General features: G+C 39.0%; 1 protein-coding gene across 3 annotated transcripts; it reads right to left on the reverse strand.

Annotated features, from left to right (window-relative positions):
- Nucleotides 1–779: 779 nt before the first annotated feature.
- On the reverse strand, nucleotides 780–8,689 carry LOC121763512. Of its 3 annotated transcripts, XM_042159538.1 has the most exons (5): nucleotides 8,096–8,689; nucleotides 6,542–6,913; nucleotides 2,380–6,385; nucleotides 1,972–2,274; nucleotides 780–1,375 (listed from the first exon to the last, which is right to left on the reverse strand). In XM_042159538.1, the coding sequence occupies exons 1-4, from the start codon at nucleotides 8,207–8,209 to the stop codon at nucleotides 2,012–2,014; spliced, it is 4,755 nt and encodes a 1,584-aa protein (XP_042015472.1). In that variant the 5' UTR covers nucleotides 8,210–8,689; the 3' UTR covers nucleotides 780–1,375; nucleotides 1,972–2,011. The 3 variants fall into 3 exon arrangements, with proteins under 3 accessions (XP_042015472.1, XP_042015471.1, XP_042015473.1); XM_042159537.1 differs by having other exon boundaries at nucleotides 1,972–6,385; XM_042159539.1 differs by lacking the exon at nucleotides 6,542–6,913 and having other exon boundaries at nucleotides 1,972–6,385.
- Nucleotides 8,690–12,578: the final 3,889 nt, after the last annotated feature.

A 12,578-nucleotide genomic window follows, 5' to 3' on the forward strand; every position in this document is an offset into this window, starting at 1 on the left:
GCGTATGTATAGTGTTTCGAAAAATTAAAAAAAAATTAAAAATCTGACGCCGGTATGACGCCGATCCGGGGCCTACAATGGCGCCGTGCGGATCGGCGTGAGAATCGGCGTCAGCCCAAGAATCGGCGTGGGCACGCCGATTTTGCCGACGCCGGCTGCAATGGTTCGGCGTCAGCACCGGCGTCCGTGAAAAATCGGCGTGCCGGTGCCGACGCCGCCATTGGAGATGCTCTTATCATCCTCAATTCCGGCCGGCCACACTAATAATCTGAGTTGAAATTAGGGCAAGGTTTCACCATGCCATTCTTCCTCGTTTGCCAAGAGCTTGGTTACGCTAAAAAGCGCATCATTAATCAGCTCCTCAACTCATATCCTCCTGACCAACAAGATGACCCCATCTTCTAATTATTTTGTGGTTTGGTTACCAGCCGCCAATTCAATATTTTTTTTAAGTATTAATAATAAGGTACTCTCTTATTTTTAATGTAAGTTTCTATGTTTGATAGTGTTAAATTGGTTTATTGCCTCTTGCTAAATCGGTTTAGTCTGCTAGCTTATTAAACTTTTAACAATTAAGAAAATTACAAAATTCTACAAACATTTTGAAGATATCCATGTGCATTATATGACACTTGTTTATCTAATATACTCCGTGCAAATGTCCACGTAGCACGGAATTTTAGGTGGAATAGTTGTAAAGTGGAAAAAGTGATTGTATATTTTAATAAGAAAAGATTTATTTTCAAATATAGAAAGTAAACATCTTGAATGAGACAAACTAAAAAGAGAAGATGGATATCTTGAATGAGACGGAGGAAGTACTTACATTTTCTATAAATATACTGTATGAGTATTTAGCATCTTTAACAATGTAGCCCATCTCTGCTGCCGTTCTATGTAATTCGAATGCAGGGTGAAAATAGGATAGAACAGCAACCCAACATGAAGTACAGCAAAGGCCATCACAACTAAACCTTCATATGAAAAACCATTAGCACCAAATTCGACAGAAATCTACTCCTAAATATGTGGGCGGAAAAAAAAGAAAAGTAGGGAGTATAAAAGAGCAAAGAACGATGGGCAGTAAAAGCTCAAATTCACAAGGGCTTGTATAAATCCAAGATCCAGCCTCCTCTGAATGGTTAGCCAGAAACTATGCACATCGATCTTCAGTATATCCTGGCGACAAAAGCTCGTGCTTCTCCAGCAGCCTATGTACAGGTGGATTAGGACCTCCATCCTTCCAGTAGGAATGATATCACTGATGTTCGGAAGAGGTCGGACTTCAGGGACCGGGTGGATAAGAAATTAGCTTCTCAAACAACTCGCGGTTTGAAGATTATTCCAGCTGAGGGGTTTAGAACCTGCTGCAGAGCTATAGGACAATTAAGATACTTCAATTAGGTCCACATTAAACAAAGTCCTAAGATTTAGATTCTGAATGACATGGTTGCATAAGTAAACAGCAAAATCACAAGTAAAATTTTCCACACATTTAGCATTGTAAAAAAACCATATGTAAATAGCAATTTTTGGCGTCAAAATCTTTGAGACTACACATTATGTAAACTCTGCTTTAGGCAATATAGTGTTTACACACACCGTTTCAAGTGGCAAAAAGTATATTTGGCATCTACAGCATCGAAAAGAAGCGTTACTGCCATAATTATATTCCTCACAGACAGAAGCAGAAAAGTAACCATACGCTATCCCAAGTTCATTGAGAATTGAGGAATTTTGAAACTTCTAACTTTGGGAAGCTATTGATACCTCTAGGTTTAAAAGTATACCTTTTAGCCATTGTTCAGCAAATTATAGACTCAAGTGGAAAGCAAACTATGTTCATATGCACAAGACTATATCTAGATCAGTCATGCCGAACAGTCAGCAGCATAGAAACAAGTAACTGTACTCACATGAAGTAACACCACCCACCATCAAAGTACGAACTGGAAAGAGAAGCAAACTTACAGGGCGTATGTTGAGCATGTAGCCCAGAAATTTACATATCCTACTGCCATGACGACGGCTTGTATCTGATGGTTTCTTTATCCCACCCTCCGTCAGGTTCCACCCTCTTCACACCTGAAACTGGGCAGAGCCTAGCTTGCTCCTCTGCTTGCGCATGCGAATTGATAACAGAGTGTTGACTTAACGAATGAGGCAAATTGTCTTCCCTGACATCACCTTCAACCGCTCCAGGGCCAGCATTGAGGTCTAGACCTTGTCTAACCCACTTTCGGCTGTTTTCCAATCCACTGTTACTGCTATTATCTGGAAGAGGAAGAGCAACAATAAATGGTCTCTGAAATTGGGATGGAATTGCACCAACTGGTCCCAACAATTGAGAATTCACAGGAGGTGCGAAAGGCCTAGTACCGGATGAGGCATCTGCAAATGAGGTTCCGCCAATGGGAAAATTGGCAGATGATAGAGGAAAAGAGTGCCCATAAGGGAACACCGGAAACTGGAAAGGACCAGACGGGTATGAGACAGCAGGAGATGAGGACAATACTGATCCAAGGTAAACATCAGTCATAAATGGAGATATGCCAGCAGGGCCAAACATTCGCTGGGATGCTCCAGGTGGAATTGCTTGAAATGATTGGTCGGTGCGATCAGGTATATTTGATGGAATTGCCGCAGCTGAATAAGTACTAGCTGGTGGGAACCAAGGCGACAAACTACCAAGTCCAGGATTATTTGCTCTAGGACCAATATAAGGCAACTGGGATGTCAAAGCAACTTTGAATTGTTGACTGGTTCTTAAGTGCTCTGCACCACCATCATCAAACCCAGGCTGATCATTGAGATCAAAACCCCTTTGAACATCAGCAGACGGTAAGCCTCCTGAGGGTTTGACAAGTACTACAGAACTCTCTTCATTATAACTCCGGCTGGTAGAACACTGTCCATTCTCATTAGATTCATCAACTCTATTCAAATCAAAATCCAGTCCACCAGAGCCAAGAACTGGTATAAAACCTGAACTTTTATTAAGCAATATCGAACTATCATTAACCAAATAACAATCTCGAGAAGCCGTCTTGAAAACATTTTCATCTGGCTCATTTAGGTCTATATTAAGATCTATATCCAACTTAGCACGGCCCCTTTTACTGGTGGAAGCATCACATGAGAATTTGGTTGTAGCCGAAGGCCCTTCAATAACCTTCCTAGGTTCGGCTGGCCGAAATGCACTAGTGGCAGCAGAACCCTTCCAACCCAATTCCCCTTTATTTCTCAAAAGGTCCTCTGGAGGAACAAAGGGGCCTTTTGCAGCAGCAGCCACTGTGATGGAAGCAGGATGGAGAGTAGGAAAATGGTTTACAGAAGCTTGCAGGCTGTTGGACATCTGAACAGTTGTTGAAAAAGAGGCCGCCAAGCTTCCTGGCTCCCCATATTTTCCATCATCAACACTAAACCATTCATTCAAATCAAACTTTACTCTTGCATCTGGATCTGCTCTTGCTGCAGCGGAGGGCACTTCTGCAACTTCTGAAGCAGATTCTACTTCATCGACTTTATTTACAAGAGGTTTTGATCCTCTAATGTTTTCATTTGTATGCCCTACGAGAGAAACAGAAGCAGGAAAGCCTGTCTCAGGGAGTGAAACCGGCTCGCTGATCTCTTTCTTTTCTGTAGCTGTTTCCATATTATGACTTCTAAGACCGTCACCAGTGGAACATGAACTAGAAGTACTACAGCCATCAAGGGCTGTGTTTCTGTCAACTCTCCGATTGATGATAGCCCTTTTAACATCACTAACACAAGTCTTGATATCCTTTTCATCCAGTTTACTAACTTTGACTGCGTCACCAGCTTCAGAAAACATCGGTTGCGATGAGGTATGATGCGTCTTCTCATCACCAACTCTTTCTTTGAGTTCAGACTTTACAACTATAGCAGTAATTTTCTTCATCGAGTTAGTACCCACCATCAATGCATCCTTTACATCACTCTTGCAGTCCATATTACTCAATTGATTCGTAAATGCATCTTCAGCCATTGCTGTCCCCTTAGTTGTGTCTGAGGGATCATCACCAGACTTGTACTCAGTCCCAGCAACACTAGTTCCATCTTTTTTACTGTCGTCAATGTTATCCATGCCATTGCCTGATGGGGTATATTCCTCCTGGAATTCTTTATTAACTTGATCTCCAGTCTTCTGATTGGCATCAGTCTTTTCAGTCAAATTCTTACTGAGCTCCCTATTAGGGTCAGCAGTGCTTCTAGAATCTGTGCTAGCAGCGTCATAGGGTTTGCTTCCCTCTCCAGCTGGCATGTCTGCAGAAGTATGGGATGGTCGACAATCTATGTCCGTGGAGAATGATGCTTGTTTAGACAGATGTAATCCATCTTCCGAGCATGAACCATTTAACAAAACCTGTTTCCTGTAAACACCGTCTCCGTCATTGCAAAGCTGCTGACTTTCAGTTCCTTGAATTTGATCTTCAGGGGAAGGCTTTGATTTTGCATCATCACTAAAGCAAACTCCCTCTGCTGCAGGTGTGCTTCTTTCAGTTGAATCAGAGGGTGAAACAATTTCTGATCTTGACATTTCCCCAGTTGCCACACTAGCCAGTAAGTTCATCCCTACATCATCCTCGGGGGACAGTGAAGAGTGTGCTTCAGAATATTTAACACAGCTCTCAATTAAAGCATTCATGGGGCTAAAAGAAGTTTCGTGCAACTTTCCACACTTCAGTTGGTTCTTTGGGCCTTCCATAGGTTGCCTGGAGTCTTCGGTTGATATACTTTTTTCTTCTTTGATATGTACAGCAGCTGACCCAGCTCCATCACCAGATCCAGTCACTACATCTTCCTTATCATTAACTCGACAAGATTCAACATTCGTGTCAGGGTTAGCATTACATTGGAGAGCATCACTCTTCACCCTTGAATTATGGTCAAACTGATCAAGTTTGTCTGAAATCACTGGTTGAGATGTTTGGCTACTCAGAGCAGAAGGATCTTCGGGAGATACTCCTCTGACACCTTGACTTGGGCTCTGTGACCGGTTTGGTATCTTAACAATTAGCTTAGGATTGCCTGCTTCAAGCACAGGTCCATCGCTAACCCTTTCACTCACCATACCAGATTGAGATACTCTATCTGAGGTAGAATTTCTTATTGATGATAAACTTCTGCTAGAGCTAGTGTCTTTCTGAACTCCACTAACCACTGGAAAACCACCACCTTTTCGATTTCGAGAACTACTGCTTGATATCTTACTAGCAGATGCAGAAACTGCTGTCGAACTCTTTACCTCCTCTTTTGTTGAAACTGAAGGACTGTAACTATGAGACTGATTTGAACTGCTGCTCCTATCCTCCCTAATTAGAGGGGCATCAGGAGTGCCACTGCCACCGACAGAAGTTCCAGGTTGGCTCTCCTTAACAGATGCCGGTGGCGAAGATGGTTTTACTGGACCAGGAGATGAAGAAGCAGACTTTGTGTTATTTTCTCCATGTGACGACTTTACTGAAGTAGTTTTAGACGCAGAATGAGTGATAGAGCTTTTCATGGCAACATCAGATCCACTCAGTGTTCTGCTAGCAGCATGGGAAGCCTCTGGGAGGCATGATTTGGAAGACCATACAGGTCCACCTTGGGCAGAACCAGTCTCTGCGTCACTACTAGTCATTTCCGCCTGAACACGTTTCTTCCACCTGTCAACTAAACTTCGAGCCTTCCTTTGAATTTCTACGTTTTTATGTGATCGTAGATGATTCACAGATCTACCAATGTTGCATGTTTGAAGCGCAGGGAGGTTCACAGGAAGGTTATCCAGAGCGCAAAGTAAAACCAAAAGAAATTCCTCCACAGGTTTGTCACCATCCTTTGAATTGTTACCACCACTAACCTTCCCCTTATGGATCTCCTGCAGCCACTCATCAAATACAGATAAACCCTTCAACTGCACAAAACGATTGAGGCACTCAATCTTCTCAGTTGCAGCTACTACACCAGCAAGCATGGAACGGCTAATTAAATCCATTTTCTTCTCCACTCTATGTTGCATTAATTGTAAAAGCTTCTCAACTCCTTCAAAATCTACAACTCCACCTTTCTCTGTTATCTTTGCAATATCAGATTTTATATTATTTTCAATTTTGTGCTGACCGGAGCCGCTATCATCTGTTTTTGAGAAACGTTCCCGTTTGACAGGATCCATTGAATGATCTCCTCTTTCCCTCTTCTTAACCTTGGTTTGAGAAGGAAAGGAGGTCCCACTATTCTGAGCATTCTCAGAACTAGGTTTTAATTGGGATGCTGAAGTCAGGCCATTAGCTTGTTTCGGGGATCTGCCACCAGGCTGCAATGTTCCATGCATTTCTGTCCTTGTTTTGTCTAAAAGCTGGTCTACTTCTTCTTGACGCTCCTGCAAGTCAATCATAAATGTGTTTAGAAAAAAATTCTGGGAGGATGAAAGAATCAGCATGGTGATCTTACCCCATGCGTTCCCTAATCAGTAAACAACATTACTAGCTATTAGTAAAAGAGAACAAATTATTGACAAACAACAATGACAACTAACATTAATGTAATCTTGATCTGTTAGCCACCATAAACACTTGTTTTCAATGTCATAGACGCGCCAGCAAACAAAAGAGGATGTCCCTGTGGGAAGTTCAGCACCTCTAGGAAGAAATGCAACTTTACAGGGATGAAGTAAAGAGGCAGCAAGAATCTCGTCTTTATGAAATGAGTAAAAGATTTCGTTTGGTGCACTGTCCAAGAGAGAGCCTTTTCCGAGCTTTAGCTCTGCAGGTCGATAAAGCCAATTAACTCCTACCCACAAGTTATTATCTTTACTTAATGTCAACTGACGAATTAAACCAATAAAAGGCGGAGAATCCTGAGGGGGTTTGAAAAGACCACAATCACCAACGGTGATTTTGCGGCCATCCTGCAAGAGAAGATGACACGTGGTTGTCAAGTCAACTATTTTCATGCAGTCTTAAAAAATAAACCTGTTGACAAGCCATTATAAGTAGCTGAAAAAGATGCAGCAGTTTCTTTCGAATGTGTAGTTCAGAAAATTATTCCAAACTACACTTAGTTGCATGGTATTCCATTTTCAAAATGCCAAAAAGCACCATTGGTTGAGATTACCATAATACCATTCACCAAAAGCAAACATCATTATATTCATTAGAAGTCAGAAGCTAGCGTTAATGGCAAAAGGTATTAGTTATGCGAGCCAACTTTTTCATACCTCTCTGGGAAATATAAACAGTTGAAAACCCTGACAGGAAAACTCACTTAATACAAATACAGATGAGGAACCTGATCTAATTCAAAAAACAGTGTCTTGGCGTAATATGATCACCTCATAGCTCATTTCTTTCTTAACCATTACTATTTGTTATGAAGTTTTAGATAACCACTTTCTATGTTAATGATATATAGTTTCTTCAGCAATCCTTACTCTTATAAATAAGATTTTCTAGGTTGTGCATGTTTGTATATAGTTGGTACGTGGTACCAATACTAATGTGACATGGTAAAGGTGGTAAACTACTTGCTATTAGAGGAATAAAGTTGCTTCTTTTGAAGTTTTGGCTAGTTGAACACTTGAACTGTCCACTGCCAACAGAAAAATGCAAGATCCTGCCCCATCTGTACAACTAGTACAAAATCCATGAAATTTGTACATGAAGCAGAGGGATTATTTTCATAGATGCATATGATTAACATTTTTTTACAATTGAAAATAATCATGCCATATCACAAAAAGCACATGTGAAATGTATTAATGGTAAATCTAACGGATTAATGCATAAAACATCAATAGTTGTGACAGTCAGTATTGAACCAATCCCAAAAACTTGTTCGGCGAAAATAGTAAGTTAATTGATAGGTGCTGCCACACAATTTTAGAGACATGTATACACGTATATAGGCATCTATATAACAGCACCTAGTAAAGTCTTCAACTGTTTGCAACGCTGCTCGATGGCGCAAGTATATGATCATTTCCAAAATCGTAAAAAAATGATTGAACGATTCATGATATATTCAATCAAAACAATCGACTGATACTAGTAAAGAATCAAAAACTTTGACAAGAAAAAAAAGGAGTCTTCACCTTAAAAAACGAATTTGATTCCGCAGCAGTTACAGTTGGGTGCATATGCCAACTGATACTTCGTTGTAGACTTCTGCAACTCCCCTCACTTTCCCTCCGAAACCTCCCACGCATAATAAAAATCCGTTCTTTGCATTTTTCCGAGATTCGACACAACCACAAAAACTGCCTTCAACCATCAATTCAAATCAATTGCCCTGAATCTTCACCCTCTCCGCTTCTCGCAAATCCAAAACCCTAAATATCTCGATTATTCAACCTCTTAACGAAAACCCAATAAATCCCTGATTGCCAATCCAAAAACCCTAAACCATCCGAAATTAATAATCGGAAACGGCCTCAACGTCTGACACTAGCAGCGTCTTCAATTGCGCGATCTGCAAAACGCGGAAATCACAACTCATATAACCTTCCGATCCAGTCAACATGCCGTATACATAAACACAAATCGATTAATTAATCAGCAAATTTTCGGGATTTGGTGAGTCTATAAATAGGGCAGAACTATGGGATTAGATGAATCTGATAGAAGAGGGAAATTTTTTTGAGAAATGAACAGAGTTACAAAGGGAACGACGCAGTTCTTATTTTGGGATAATTATGAATCTACTCCTTTTCGTTTTAGAAATCACATTTGTCGCCCCTATCCATTTCCATAAATATTTGTTGACTCATTTTTTATTACTTTGATTTTCATATTAAAGACAATTATTATTGTTCCTTATTTACGTTGATGGATTAATATCCATAATCTTAAAATAAAGAAGGAATAATAGAAAATTTCAAAACGATATTTGGCACATAAACTAACTTACCATTATCATTATTTTTATTCAACTATTGTGAAATTCTATTTTATAGATTTGGATCTACAATTAATATTCACATCATCCCATTAGTCCATTATATTTTTGGGGAAAATTCAATTTATTGTGAGATACTACTATTATATAGATTTGGATGTACAATTAATTATCTTTAACCATTTTATATCAACGTATTTTTTAAATATTTGTGAAAAAAATAGAGAATAAATAATGGTAATTGGAGAAACTGTACATTTCCAAAAAAAAAAGTATTTTGTTATAATTGTGAAAAATAAAATTAGATTAAAATGATAGATGGGAGGGAGTATATAAATATGACATTCAAAATTTAAAATAAACCAGTGTATTTACGGCTTGCATTCACATACATATCTATCGTTATAAAACAAAATTAGGGCACTTTTGATAATATGGATTGAAAATGTATGAATTAAATTTGAATGAATTTGTTTCAATTCAAATTCAAGATAAAATAAAGTAATATATTATAAAATTGAATTTGAAGTAATCGCACATATATATGTACACATACACAATATACACACGCGACACACAACAAACACATTGCGTAAACTATACAATCGACGCAACATACAACTACACACAATACCCACACGCACTTAATATACACAATACATACTCTGTAACCACACACATAATACTCACACTGTCACACACAATACATAAAATGGTGAATTCAGGAACCTGAAATAAAAAGATAAACATGTTGTACATCCATATTATTCATATAATGATTATATATGAATTTAAATTATAATGATTTGATTCATTTTTTGTTATAATTATTTGATTTTGAAAGATTTCAAAACAAATTTATTTTATACTCAGAGGGGTTGATTATGTTATTTTCTGACTCAACTCCCTAAGACATTTATCCTATTCGGGTGGTCAAGAGGGGTGACTGCCCCTCTAAATCCGCCATTGACTGCACACACGTTTTACACACACTATATTCACATCGAAATCTTTATTAGGAAAATAAAATTGTTAGGGATTATTATGATTCCTTAAAATATAATTCATGATAGATTATTTATCATATATTTTAAAATACTACTAGTATTAAAAAGTTATTAGAATTTTGAAGTTATATTAATCAATTAAATAAAATTTTAAAACTAACATGACAACAAAAGGTGTCGTATATGTTTTTCCTTTCCACAGAGTTTGGCTCGTTTCATTGACTCGGGCTAATTTTGCAATTAAAAGCGTCACCCACAAGTGTACGGACTAAGTATTACGATGCTAAAATTATCGATACTCGAAGACTAAAAGTCGGTTTGAGTATTACGATGCAACTTTGAATACTATCTAGACTACTAAAAGGGGTTTTTGATTTTCTATAACTAAGATCAAAGAACAATTAATCAAGTAAAGACAATTAACTAAACAAGACAAACAAATGATGGTTTTTCACACAAATTTGGGAAAGTAGGGATATGGATCCGTTAGTATGGATCACGGGTTTCACCTAGGGATCATGCTCATCTATTAGTTCTCATGCGTGGCTAGGAAGGTCGGGTTAATTGGTTAGACCCCCTCTCGGGTGCTTCTAACTCGTGGATTAATCCCAAGTGTAGGAGTCTCCTCCATATAATTCAAGATTAACTCCCTAGAACAACGGACCCAAGTCCTCTATCTAGCTCATGCATCTCTCGATCACATGTAACGCACGTAGTTGTTGATTACCTAACCATTCTAATCATGCACCTCTCAATGTCAATAATTAAAACAAGATATATCAAATTGTTAGCTAGGCAATTGGATAATAAGAGCTCAATAACCAAAAAAACCAACACAAGAGATAGATAACATGAATCAAGGATCAACCCATGGATTCCATACAAACATCACCATATCCCTAAGGAAAATCTAGCTACTCATGTTCAAAGATGAAACAAAAGGGAAAACAAAGCAAATGGAAGAAAACACAGATAGAAAATGGAAACTAGAACTCCCTATGGTAGAAATGATGGTGGGGAGCCTTCTCCTTCAATCTCTTGAGATGGAAGCTCTTAAGCCTTCAAAACCTTGCTTTCTTACTCAGAATCGTCGTGTGTGAGTTTGATACGATCCTATATCTTATTATATCTTTTCATATATTTGTTATCTTGGTCAATAAGTTAGGGTATAGTATTTGAGTATTATAAATAGGGATAAATGGTTATTATTTGCATTCATTCAGTAAATCAATAAAATCATTGTTGGTCCAATAACGTGTTGAGAAATTCTCTTTTACTAAGATCTCGCGCTGCCCGACGGAGAGGAATTCCCGCGCACAGCCGGTTCTTTGCTACCGCCGATCCTTCGCTAGGACGCCGGAGAACGGGATACGACGTAGGGTCGTATCAGAGTTAGGGCTCAAATGTGTGAAGTCCCCTTTTATATCCGGAGTGAAAAGAAGGAAAAATGGTCATTAGTAGCAATCGCCCGGTCGGGGGATTTATAAGTGCAAAAACGCTCGGCGTTTTGTTGGATGAAAAATATCCGGAAGGGCGAACTCTCTGGACTCATCTCTATTTCGCCTGGGTCGGGCGTTTTGTCTGATAAAAACGCCAGGTCGGGCGAACTCTCTGGAATCAGCCTCGTTCGTTTCGTTTTACCCGTTTTAACCTGTTTTTATTTCAGAACTCCAACAAACTCATTACTTCAGCTAAATAATAACTAAATGGGTGAAAACTTATAATAAACACCTTAATTCAACAAAAACATCAGTTAATCACCTCTAAAATCATCATAAACTATGAGTTTGTCATTCATTCTCACTCCAAAACGGCGATTGTTGGCGCTTGCATCAAAGGAAGTCTGCAATTAAGCGTGAGAAGACGGCTTTGAAGTGATGTTGACCTCGCATCCGAAATGGCGGATTTATGAAACTAGATAGTTTGAACTTCATAAGCTCATCCTTTCACTAGTCTTCGAATTCTTATCCATTTTGTCTTCTTTTGTTCATGCGCCAAGATTCCACATCTCTTTTGAGCTTATCGGACCTCATTCATACCCAACAACTAAGTCATCATTCCCTAAACCCTCAGAGTGCCATCATCTTTTCAAAGTTTTCACTGCATCAAAAGGCTTTGAAAACACTACAACTATAACACTATATAGTACTTTATTAGTAATTTAATATTACTATGACGTTCAAAGAAAAAGTAAAGAGTAGTCACCGATGCATAGACTCAGACATAGGAGTGTCTCTTATGTTTGAGCGTCTCCTACTTCTAAAAAGGTTTATGTAATAATGGAGTGCTCATTTCAGTTGGAAGAAGAAGGCAGAGTTCGGTAAGCTCGGCTTTGAGCTGGTCTTGAGCCGAGAATGGAGTTCGGTTTTGAGCCGAGGAAGGAGTTCGGTCTTGAGCCGAGGAAGGAGTTCGGTCTTGAGCCGAGGAAGGAGTTCGGTCTTGAGCCGAGAAGGAAGAAGCAACCTAGCCGAACTAGCCGTTGGAGCAGCAGTTAGTTAGCTGAGATGTAGCGGTTATTCTTCTTGCTTTCTTGATTCTTCTTGTAGTTAGTTAGTAGCAGTTGCTACTTGATTGTAGAGCTTTAAATAGCTCATAAACCGTGTATGTAGTTTAGTAGGAGTTTAATCAATAAAGAGTTTTCCAGTTTCTCTCCAAGATTATCATCTTCAATAC

Source organism: Salvia splendens, chromosome 14, assembly GCF_004379255.2.
Source record: "Salvia splendens isolate huo1 chromosome 14, SspV2, whole genome shotgun sequence".
In the NCBI taxonomy this organism is placed as follows: Eukaryota; Viridiplantae; Streptophyta; class Magnoliopsida; order Lamiales; family Lamiaceae; genus Salvia; species Salvia splendens.